We start from the raw sequence: 12,517 nt of genomic DNA, 5'->3' as shown, positions 1-12,517 counted from the left end.
CAGAGCTCCAACAGTTTGATGGGGAGTCAGGATTCCACCAGAGACCAGAGGGCTCCGATCTCACCTCTCCCAGGTGCCTTCCCAGCCCAGGTGTGACATATGTCACTAAAGTCAGATCTCATTGGAAGGGAGAGGGTCTACCACCGAAGATATTTTGCAGTGCCCTTCAAGATCTGGACCATGTCGGAGAGATTTCTGATGCTGCGCCTACCAAAACATCAGGTCCCACTGCACAGCCCGCTATGCCAGCAGTCATGTGTCACAAGCAGGATGCAGGAGGCCATGAGGACAAGCAGCCTAAGAGTCAGTCTCAATGAAATCTAGGATAGAGGCTGAAACATCTGCATCATAGCCTGAATATTCTGGACTATCTGTTCTGGAGGATAGGCCGAAACTGCACTGTCTAGAACTAATAAAATAAGTCATTTGAAAAGGAGTAAGGTGAGACTTCGGCAAGTTGACAGTAAAACACAGCAAGTGCAGGAGGTCCGCCACAGTCCGGAGGTGGGGGATAACCACTTCGGGCAAGCCCACCTTCAACAGGCAGTCCGAGATAGGGGGTCAAACTGACACCCCTGGTCTCTGCAGATTAGCTATAATCACAGCAATCACCATGGTGAACCCCGGAGAGGCACTGGTAAGGCCAAAGGGGAGCACAGTTAACTGAAAAAGCTCATGGCCTACAGTGAACAGCATGTACTGTCAATAGACAGGCAGGACAGGGAACATGGAAGTATGTGCCCGGCAAGGCCAATGCTACCATCCAGTCTCCCAGATCCTAGGCAGCCAGGACTTGAGCGAGAGGAAGCATTTTAAATGTTTCCTTTTTCAGGAATAAATTGAGGGCGCAGGTCTAGGACAGGACAAAGGCCTTTGTCCTTCTTGGGCACCAACAAGTAGCAGGAACCACCACACCATACTTTTAATGCCACTACGCTCTCCATGGAATACTTCTTGGCAGAGTAAAAACATGTGGTCCTCAATCAGCCTGTGTAGGAAGCTGGCTCTGTAGATACTATACCAAAACGAGCTATAGTGTGAAGAGTCCAGTGGAACCCCAAAGGTAGGCAGAAGTAAAAGTAGATAGCACCTTACTCTAAGATGCCCTTGGACTGCATTTTTCATTAAATCCCACACTAGCATAAGAGTGGGTTTGATGTGCTGAGAAGTTTGATACCAAACTTCCCAGTTTTCACTAAAGCTGTGGGTTCGTAATGACAAACTCCCAGCACCATATACTCTTAATGGCATTACTGCACTTACAATGTCTAAGAATTGGCTTAGACACTATAGGGGTACTGGACTCATGCACCTGTACCCTCACCACTGGTATAGTGCATCTAGCTAGAGGGGTGGCTGACCCATGCCAGGGCAGTGGGTTGTAGGCATGGAGCCCAGGGATGTGTGCCATGTCAACTTCACTTTTTCTGCACCAAAACACGAAGCCTGCAATGGCAGTGTGTGTAAAGGTACAGGGTCTCTAAGGGTGGCACAATACGTGCTGCAGTCCTTAGAGGCCTTTCTTGGCCACAGTGCCCTTGGAACCCATGGTACCTTTAACAGGGGCCTGACATGTAGCCAGGTGCCAATTGGGGGTACGAGGTACCGTTTATGCGAAACACAGGCCCTAGGTACCTGATTTGCAGGAACCCAGGGCACATCAAGTCAAAGTGCATCAGTAGTCTGGCAAAAAGTGGGGGGTTACTGCAACAGAGACCCAGCTTCCTACAGCCTGTCACAAGTGGGGGCATGGGTAGAGGGGTAGTCATGAAGGGGTGAGAGTAGCACCTTCGGACAATCTGGAAAACCCAGCAGTCGGAGGTTATTGACCTCCAGTGGTGCAGGTGATGGCGCATCCTGCAACCTAATGGATACCCATTAGGTTAGAGCAAACTAAAGGGGCTTGGAGGCGGAGGCTGCTGGGGGTTGGACTGGCCAGACCTCCGGCTACCCGACCCCCAAGGTCTGTGGGTACTGTGTCCTCTTCCCACATTCCGTTTCTTTCCTCTTAGTTTTTCACCCGTTCGGTCTCATGAGCAAAAGGAAAAAGCTGAACCTTAGGGACCCATATGCAAACCTTTTGCAATTAAAGCTCTTGAGCCATGAATGCTTTACGCTCCAAGTTGTTTGACCTGTGCATATTTATTGTGTCCCTATATGAGGCGCTAGCTCAAGACTATTGAACAGAAGTAATAGAAATTGTAGAATTTGAGGTCACTGTTTTAGATATCATCCAGGAGGCCTCTAAAATACAATCAAAATGTGAGAATTCATCAATAAGAATCAAATTACTTATGTTACATACTACTCCTCAAGTGCTAAAATTATCAAACTAAACAGAAAAAAAAAAAGTGTGATTTATAGAGAGCTTGCGGTTCAAAAGCAGTACTATGCAAAACTGAAGAAACAAACACCCAAGAGAGTGCTACTTCTTGATTAATACACCACTTTTGATTATAATTATTTTTATTTAGTTTGTGATTTCTTTTTTCGATCTGAACTGATTTTGGACATTGTTCCATTTGTTTTTATTGGCTGTATCAAACAGATTTTAAAAGTGTTAAATCACTATTTGGCCCCGATGAAGCGACATTACTTAGTAGCCAAACACATGTTGGCCTCTTTTCCAAAAGAAGAAAGATTCTGAGTTTTGAATAAAAATGTATGTTTTATAAAAAGTCTCCAGAGTGACATCTACTTAAAAACAAAGTGGTCTCGAATTTTAATGTATAGGAGGATGGAGCAGATGGGCACATTCTTTTTTAAGAGATCGGATTTGTCTGATCTAGAGCCCTTTTCTTTCTTGGTAAGCTCTCAATATAGCAGGCCTGGGGGTAGTTCGCAGAGTTTTGCAACACTGAACTCCGCGAAGTCACACAAAAACTCTGGAGTTCCGCAAGTGGCGGAGTGCAGTGCGAACGCCAATCGCGATGGTCTACCTGCCGCTCAGGTAGAAATTATACCTGAGCAGCAACTCGCGCAAACTTACCGTCGGGCGTAGGGAAAAAACTCTGCTGCATTACATGAAGCAGTTTTCTACACTCTGAACGGAGCTCACCGCCAATGCCTAGGCAGTGTTGGAGACCCCTTAGCAGACCTCCCACACCTCCTCCACAACAAACACTGCATTCCATTTTTATATTTCAGACCACTGGAAAGAGGTTAGCCATCTGTCTGCAGAACTGGACCCATTCTCACTTGATCTACATCCACCCTTACCCACAGCTACATGTTTGCTCAACAGAACTAGAGCAGCCTTCAGTAACTGGGCCGAACACCAAAGCACTTCCCACATTTCATCATTTCATTAGAAAACGGACGTTCACTACAAATTTACATTTTAGAAGTATTCAGCTATGCTGATTAAAATCTAATCCTAAGAGTTGGTCTCCCACCCAACCTTCCCCTCATTTTTTAGGGCCAGATGAGGGGCAATGCCAAACATCTCAATGTGGAGGCCTATACATTTACCACCCTATTTATTACCCTTCAACCAGAAATACTTTTGAAGTACCATTGTGTCAAAAACTAGAGCTAGTGCTGGAGTTATGTCAAATAACCTGAGCAACCAATTCAAACAGTTCTCCAAACAGACTCAACTGAGGTGCCTAAAGTGCTTATATTGTGGTGCCCCCCCAGACATAATACAACAAATTGGGTTAATGATGGGAGCCACAAGGAGGCCTAGGTCATCTTTGTCTGGGCAGGTGAAGACTTCAGCCTTTCACAAATACCCTGCACAAAAAGGTAAGTTGTCCTCAGACGGCATGTGGTATCTAAGCCTCAAGTTAGAGACTATTTAGACCAGTCCTTAACACTTCTTGGCATACCGCCTCCTCAACAATGGGTTTCTCAATCCCAGAGCACATCCCTAGCTCCGGTTAGTAAACTGGATGTGCTGTGCATGGTACGGTTCCTCCTGTGTGGCCACCAATAATCCATCCCTCTGCCCATAACACTCCTACCTACAAGTAGGGCTTCATCAATAGGATTACTCTTCATCAGCCGTGCACTTCGGTCGAGAGCAAGACTTTTCAAAATACATGAAACATCATTCAAGGGCTCATGCTAGAATACTCCCTGGGCAGGATAACTGACTGGGTTCAGCAAGGATGAAAAAACGACCAGCCAAAAGAAGACTTCAAATATTGCAGCAGCTTACTATTAAATACACAAACAGAGAAACACTAATCTTACTCTCCTTTACTCACTACCTTCAATGTGCAAGAAGCAAAGCCTTCTATTGCAGATTTCGTGTTCATTCTTTTCAGTCGGGTATACACCATCTCACCTTTCCTGTGGACTTGGAAGTTAGCAAGAAGCAAAGCATCCCCTTTGCACTGAGAAGAACATTCAGTGACAAGCTTTAAGCAAGTCAGCAGCAGCCACAACAAGCATTTGCAATGCAATAGGTCTCGCATTATGAAAGTTTGAGCTATTGGTCTTGTAAATGACAATTTTTTTTATTTGTGTTGATTTTGAAAATAGCTAAATTAATAGCTTTGTCATTTTCAATGCCAATAGTTATAACTTTCACACATGTGACGACTATAGCATTTGTAATGCAACATGTTTTGTATTTACGTGACTTAGATGTATTGATATTACAAATAGCAACAGCTTTTAATTTTTTTAAATAAATACTTAAATAAAAGTGATTGCAATTTATATTGGCAATAGCTTAAACTTTTGTAAATAACGTTTGTGAAGATTATGTTCAGTGTATTTTATTGTGATGAAAATCCAAGAACAGAAGTGAAATAACATCTTTTTGTGACATTTGTAATAAAGCTTGAAACATTGAGAGAACATAATTGAACCAGTTGTTGAATGGTTGCACAGATTGGTGCTGGGTGGTGCTGTGGTGGTGCTGCTGAGTGCACTCTGCACTTGTGAGCAAGCGCCTTAAGCCATCAGGATGCTACTTCAAGGCACGTAGACAGGGTCGTAATACCCAATGATACTCGTAAAGGTAGCTACAAAAAATGCATGTTAGGTTGTGCACACACCCTGCAAAGATGCGTGTAGCGCCTGAAGTCACAAGTTGAACCTGGTGTTGTTCGCTACAATAGACGATAGTTATCAGTGAGGTTTGTTCCACCATGAAACGAAAGTTGGCTGCCGAGAGTAACAAGGCAGTGCTGGGAGGGGGGCTGCGCACCAACTGAATTGCTCTGGTTGCACGGCCTGCCGCCGTGTGAAGTGATAAGCCTTGAACGGCCTGCGGCCGTGTGAAGTGATAAGCCTTTGAAGTATGGGAGTGTGGGAGGAGTGCTGCTACGGCCTCAGGGAAGCTGGCTGGGGAGGGGGGAGGAGAAATGAATGTAAGGCTGTGGGGAACAGAGTTTATGGCCCAAAAGCGCGTGCCTGTGGCCACGTGAACTTCAAGAAAACTGCAAGGAACGAAGCCCTTGGTTTGACGAGGATTTCGAGCACTTGAATTCTCGATCCCTCAATGCGCTTGCGCGCATTGTAGGTCACGAGACCTAAAAAGGAGGATAAAGCTCAAGGTGTGGGTGCTGCTAGGTCCTGAACTCCATGACCAACAACATGGGTGCCCAAGCAGTGCAGCAAGTCTCAACATGCACTTCGCTTATCTCCAGACAAAAGTAAACCTGAAACCATGCTCATTCTCGTGGCCTCTTCCAGATGGTCAGGTTGCATTTGCATCTTGAGTTAGAGGAACCTTGACAACAGAGTGCTATATTGGGGAAACCAACGAGGTTGCATATCTGTGGCATCTTATGCTCCTATTGATTTCAGTACAAAACTCAAAGCACATTTGGTTCAGCTGATGTCACATTAGATGATGGCCTGGATGCATTGGTCTGATGGTCTGCAGTATGCTCTTAATACCAGGAGAAGTCTCAAAGGAGACCTTCTACAGAAACTCACTGCAACCAAGAGGTGATGACATCATGAGCCCCCAAAAAATGTACAACATTCGAGAACTCACATAAGCAAATAAGCATCTAGAATGCAAAATATTTGGCAAAGTGGTGCAGACACAGCTTAACTTTCAACTTAGGTCAATTACTAATTCAACATAGCAGGACAGCTATAAAAAGCATCCACTAGAAAAGCAGCACGTCACCAGGACAAATGCAAAGGTTTACCTCAAAACACGGCACAGGTCACATGCATCAAGCAACATTTTGAAAAATCATTAGTGAACTTACTACTGACCAGGTTTACACACATTTCCCGGAAAACGTGATGTCTTCAATACAATACACCGGTTTTAGAGTTCCCACCCGCAACAGCAAAACTCAACACCGACCCAGCCGAGACCAGCCTGTCGCCATCAGGCAACCTTCAGAAACCAAAGTCATGGCAAAACCCAGCTTTCATCTGATACTCACTTGATACCGGTGGTCATGCTCTGTGCTTGCTGCTGGGTGCCATTGTTGATTGTGCTGGCGTTCTTCAGATGATTAATTTGCTGAGCGTGCATTCCACCACCTCCTGGCCCGATACTGGGCTTCATGGGGCCCCGTAACTGTCCATTCTGACTGTTCAGACCCATTATAACAGGGTTCTCGGTTCTGGCGGTAGTCATTTTCTGTATAACGTCTTTTCAGAAAGTGTTGCCAGTCCAAACGTTGAAAGTCAGTACAAAAACTGTAATAACAGTTTATTAAGCTCTTCAAAATGAAGAGATAAATAAAAGTTTCGCTCAATAATGAGTCCTTTTATTGCAATGCAGGCAAGCACACTTTTAAGTCTCTAAACGGCTAAGCAGCTCGCTCTGACAATCCGAACAACTTTTTCTTAAAACAAAAAAGCCTTCTAAACAAGAACTATATCCAAATTCAGCCGCTTCAATCTGAAAGAAAGAAAACAGATCACTAGCATCGTTAAACCAATTGTGTAACAAAACCAACAGCTCTAAACAATTTGATTTGGTCCGTAAAAAAAGTGCCACATATCGGATTATAGAGTAATTATGACCAAATAGAACATTTTCAATTAAAAAATGACCAATTTAACGAGATCAAATTTTTACCGCATTTTAGTCTCGAACTAAATTCCTCAGAAACTATTTTCTGGTTGGATCGCTGATTAACAGTAACCAGGCTCTGAATAGCTAATGTAAATATGGGTTTGAAGCCCAAATTAAAATGTGTTATAGAATATGGCATTGATAAATAAACTGTCAACATAGGCCCCCAAATCTACAAACAGATAGTCACCTTGTAGACCATTATGTGAGACCTCGACAAGGAAGCTGATTTTAGCTACTTACCAGCATTGAATATTACTGGGAAATGGTTTCCTAAAACAGTGGTGAGCACCAAAAATTACCTCTTGAAACTGGTCACAAGCCAGGCAAAAATGTACCCTGTGCATCTTGGCTAATCACTAGAAGCAGTACTCCTAAATGACTTCATACAAACTCAGTTTTATTGCCAGATAGTGACAGTCAAACTTTGCAAGATTGCCACAAATCAGCTTAAGTCTAATACTGGGCATGTTAAATACCACAACACGGGCATTTCCTATAATAAATGCCACTTGTAGCCCAAAGTAGGGAAGGGGAAGTATCGCACCACTATTAGATCAGACCGTAGGAAAAGACCAGTGACAAACATAGCACCCCAATAAAACAGAAAGAGTGCAAGCAAGAGACAGGCTGAGGTAGGCAAGATACCAGGGGATTAACAAGGGCAATATAGCAAGAAATACTCTACTTTTATCGCTACTGGTGTGTGACGTCAGCAACAGATGAAGGGGAAAATACAGACATTTGGATTTACTTTGGTCAATGAGAAAGGAAAGTTTAAACTGCCATTACCTAGGAGAAACAGATACACCATCAGATCTCCACACCAGCAGCAGAGCGAATCAACTTCAGTAGTGCTGACAAAACGTTATTTCTTTTCTAACAATTGATACAAGACTTTAGTTCATAATGTTGAAGTCACTAAACAGACAAAGATGTCAAAGTACACCTTCCCTAACTTTCGGGAACTTTTTAAAGTGCAAAAACTTAAGACTTTTTAAATAAAGCAGTGAAGAAAAAAAGTAATTGGAATGGTTTCAGGGAAAGCAAAAGTGTTTGTCTACTCAGACTTTACCGTCAGGACAGACCTGACCAAAAGCCTCCAAGATATAGGTGCACATAAGAGCAGCAGAGACTGCAAAACCTGTTCTCACAGCAGAGGTGGTATTGGAACAGACTACACTAATGTGATGAATTCTTGAAGACAATCCACTCAAAAGTGCTGGTCTGCTAAGCTCTACTCAGCTCCCCAACAAGCAAGAGCAAACTTCAGGTGCTATGAGTGTTGTAGCACTGCTTTTATAGACCAAACGCCAAATCTTTAGCTGGTCTACAAGCAGTTTACCAATTGGAGTATAGGCTGTCAGTGCACCAACGCTGGCTGTGGCACCATGGTCAGCATAACTACCAATGAGTGCCAATCTGAGCACATTAACACTGCAGTGATTCTCCCTGTGGCACTTCAATTATAAAGCACTTGTGCAACGTGGTAATGGTTTGGTAATGATTTTAAGAGTTCTCTTCATAGGTAGTTCCTGAGAGTGTGCCCGGAATTGGCAAGTACGGCCAGGATTTGATCTGCAATCTCCACTTACTATGGCGTAAGGAAGGTGCAGTAAGGGGGGGGGGGGTAAAAACAGGGACCTTCATCATTCTGAAGGCTGTCGAAGCTGAGGGGCAGTGGAAATACCAAAACATGTTGATGAACACAATATTTAGGGGAACAGGGCACTAATGAAATAGGTATACTCAGACTGACATTTTTTTTAACCTTGCCAAGAGAGGCCCAGAATAAAATTAGATGGGCATTCTAAGGTAATTTTAAGGTTTTTGTGTTTGGAGGATCCTAATTTGTAAAGCTATTTTTGCCTTCAGAATCTTTTTTTGCTCTGTGAGCGCTGGTCTGCGCCAGAGTGTTGTAGCACACCCTATGATTATTCATGGTACTATTTAGTGTGCAAGGGCATTTTTTAAAACCTTGAGTGTTTCCTATAAAGAATTGAGGTTGATTTGATTTTTCTCTTCCTTTTTGTGTGGGTTATATATGTGCTTAGGGAGGACAAAGGAAGGGTAATACCTCTCGCCCCCGTTACCGGACGCAAAAATTCAAGGTCAACAACATCCTGTCCAAACCCGTTCGAGTAACGTTAGGAGTCCTGCAAGGATCCTCCCTTTCCCAGACTTTGTTCAATTTATTCATGGAACCACTCACTGTTCTGTTGCAAGCATCCAACGTGCAATATCACATGTACGCAGACACCCAACTATACCTTAAGATACACACCCCTGAAGACATTAAACTGCTCTACGCAACTCTTGGGAACACACAGACATGGCTGGCAGAGTACCATCTCAAATTGAATGCTTTAAAAACAGAATTCTTCCTAATAGCACCACCCGCCAAAGTCCCCATCATGCAGGATTGGCTGAAACATCTTACTGCATTCAACGTTCAACCAACCATTGTGGACTCAGCAAAATCATTAGGTATAACCCTCGACTGCAACCTCAACATGCAGGAACACATTAGTATTGCAACTAAGGGAGCAAACTTCCAGATTAATACTCTGAGGAAGCTGAAACCCTTTATGCCCACCAATGACTATAAGATGGCAGTTCAAGCTCTAGTTATCCCTCGGGTGGATTATAGAAATGTCATTCTGTGGCCTCCCCAAAAAGACAACAGAACCCCTAAGAGCCTCCATCAACGCTGCGAGACTCATCACTGGCTCGGAAAGAAGCTCCCATATCTCTCCAGACTCAATTTTCATGTGAATTCTGGCTTCATATGGTAGCCAGTTCAAGGATTTCATGTATGACGCACAAGGCCATTCATCACAATGCACCCAGATACCACACACAGAAACTTACAATCTCTGGTGGTACCAGATCCACAAGAAGTGCAGACAATCTTCTACAGAAACCACAAAGATTCACCAAGAAAAAACAAACGATCCTTCTCAGGAACAGCGCCCAGAAACCAGACTTTATTTCCTCCACTGCATCCTTCAAAAAGGAAGTAAAATCTATTCTCATGGCAAAATTCACGTGAAAATAGACTAAGGAAATATTGTGAACACTCGCACTGTCGCCAGTATCCTTTCTTTGACAAGGGTCAATCAGACCACCTAGGTACTAAAGTTACCTTTGCCTCGACTCTCTGGGTCATTAGTAGGTTGCGCCGTTTTGGCTCATCGTTGCACAAAATGTTATGTTTGACCGGATCTATTTGCTTTATTGGTATTGTATAATTAACCCATTGTATGGTTAACCTCTATGTTTGTAAAGCGCTCTGATACCCGCGAGGGCCTTGTTCGCACTCTATAAAACTTTCAAAATAAAAAATAAATAAATAAAAGTCTATGGAAGGTTGCACAAATCCATATCGTCCCGAAATAAGGCAGACCAAGGATGCTCTCGTTTTGTAAAACTAATATAAATATAAAAACCCTTCTATTAAATAAATATAAACTAATTTCACCATCCATCAATCACCAAAACCATCCAGCATTACACCAAAACACACAAATCATGTCCATAAAACCTAAGCATCACACAGTACCAAAGTTGCATCACCTCTTTACCGAGAATATTTGTTTCCAAGTATTTCAAACAAAAATCACACCAAATTAATATTCCGAGCTACTAAACACCAGTTTTTACTCAGATTCCATCCTAGCCCTAACACTAACCTTTTAAATGAAACCACTGGAAAGCTTAGAGGAATCAGGGAGTTTGCTTTATGATTAAGCCTGGACAACATATTTACAGACTTGCTTACCGCAGCGCGCTTGTTGTTGCTTACTATTTTAAAAAAAACGTTATACTTATCATTTAATTGCGCCGTATATCTACGCTACATTTTAATTAGATCGCGCTGCATACTTGCGCTTGCTGTAATTCACAGGACTGTCTGGGGCAACATTAGAGCAATAGTTCTTACATGCACTATAATCGTTGGGCTCACCCTGCACTTTGCAGGACTCAGGGCAGCTGGGCACCGACATTCATCGCCTCGCGGCGTTTTAGGCCGCCATCTTGGGAGAGGGCATCTGGGGCTGCCGATTTACGGGCGCCATCTTTGTTGGGGGACTAGTTGCTTCCCTTACACTCCTCCCACGTATAAGGTTATTTAAGATGGGACAGGCAGTCAGCGCGCAGCGATGGCGCGCAGCGGGTGCGCCAGAGGTAAGCCCGTACGCGCCGGTAGGGCTGATTCTTTGCGCTGTTCCGCACCTAATTATTCTCGTGACGATCTATTAAGACTCAACTCTGGCAATATTCCTTGCCACCAGCCTTCTACCATCAGCAGACAGCGAGATTCTCTGTCCTGCGGATTACTAAATGCAAGATCTCTTAGTAAACATTCAGAAGAAATTACGCTACTCATTGAGTCTCATGAGTTAGACGTACTCTTCATGACAGAGACCTGGACTAATGCTAATAGCACGGTGGAGTTAGGACTAGCATGCCCGCCGGGCTATAAGATCAGACAATCCTCGGGTAGGGGCCAGAGGAGGAGGAGTAGGGATGATCTTTAGAAAGACAATAGGTCTTTCCCAGCTTGACATTAAGACAATTCCAGGCTGTGAATTAATGGGCTTCTCAATTAATGGTCAGGGGGGGCGCACTATTCAGGTTTGCTGTGTTATTCTCTTCCCCACTCTGCTTCCAGATGGCTTCTTTCCGAGTGACAATGTAGACGCGACATATGAGACTCTTAGCCAGCGAATCCTAGTGTCATTTGATTCACTAGCACCACTGCGAAAAACTAGAGTCAGAACAAAACATGCAATGCCGGGGTTCTCAGAAGAACTCCATCAGCTCAAACTTCGGTGCAAACGGGCTGAGCGGAACTGGAGAAAGCAGTACCTCAAGGTAGATAGAGCCCTTTTTAAACAGGCACTGGCGACTTATAAAGCCCAGATTAAACAGGCCAAGGCTAGCTTTTTGGAGGAATCATTGCTGTCAGCGGTGAATAAATCCCAGGCCCTATTTAAGATCGTCAAAGATTTGGCATCTCCCGCTTGTACTGTAAAGAACATTCCTGCCTCGCAAACTTTATGTGACTCATTGGCACAGGCCTTTGAGGATAAGATTACAACGATTTTGAACAACCTTGCTACATTGCCAGGTTCTGCCTCTCACATCTCGGGCCATCGTACCTCTACGTATACTTCTGAGAAAGATGCCAGTCTGGCGCAATTGAATAGTTTTCCCCCGCCGTCCTTTGAAGATTTTTGTGTACTGGCAGACGGGGTATCTTCGGGCTCGCCATTTGACCCCCTCCCACCTAAATTTTGGAAACTATTCCGGGAAGAGGTCTTCCCCCCCCCCCCGTTTTCTATCTGCTGTCAGTCCCTCGAGTCTGCACGGGTTCCGGACTGTTGGAAGCTGGCGGTGGTCTCCCCTCTCCTGAAAAAGGACACTTTGGATCCCACCTGTCCAGCAAACTACAGACCCATCTCGTTGCTCCCATTCCCAATTAAAATTCTGGAGAAACTGGTTACTAAA

At 44.0% G+C, this 12,517-nt stretch overlaps 1 protein-coding gene across 1 annotated transcript in view; it reads right to left on the bottom strand.

Moving 5' to 3' along the window:
• The window catches only part of DDX6 (DEAD-box helicase 6), a 222,894-nt gene that overhangs the window by 198,935 nt on the left and 11,442 nt on the right, over positions 1-12,517 (bottom strand). Inside the window, exon 2 of the mRNA XM_078682219.1 lies at positions 6,363-6,826. Within this exon, the coding sequence (XP_078538345.1) occupies positions 6,363-6,559 (197 nt within the window). The 5' untranslated portion in view covers positions 6,560-6,826. The remainder of the gene's footprint in view (positions 1-6,362; positions 6,827-12,517) is intronic.

Source organism: Lissotriton helveticus, chromosome 3_1, assembly GCF_964261635.1.
Source record: "Lissotriton helveticus chromosome 3_1, aLisHel1.1, whole genome shotgun sequence".
In the NCBI taxonomy this organism is placed as follows: domain Eukaryota; kingdom Metazoa; phylum Chordata; class Amphibia; order Caudata; family Salamandridae; genus Lissotriton; species Lissotriton helveticus.
The sequence above is the reverse complement of the archived record's forward strand: the minus strand, read 5'-3'. Positions and strand labels throughout refer to the sequence as shown.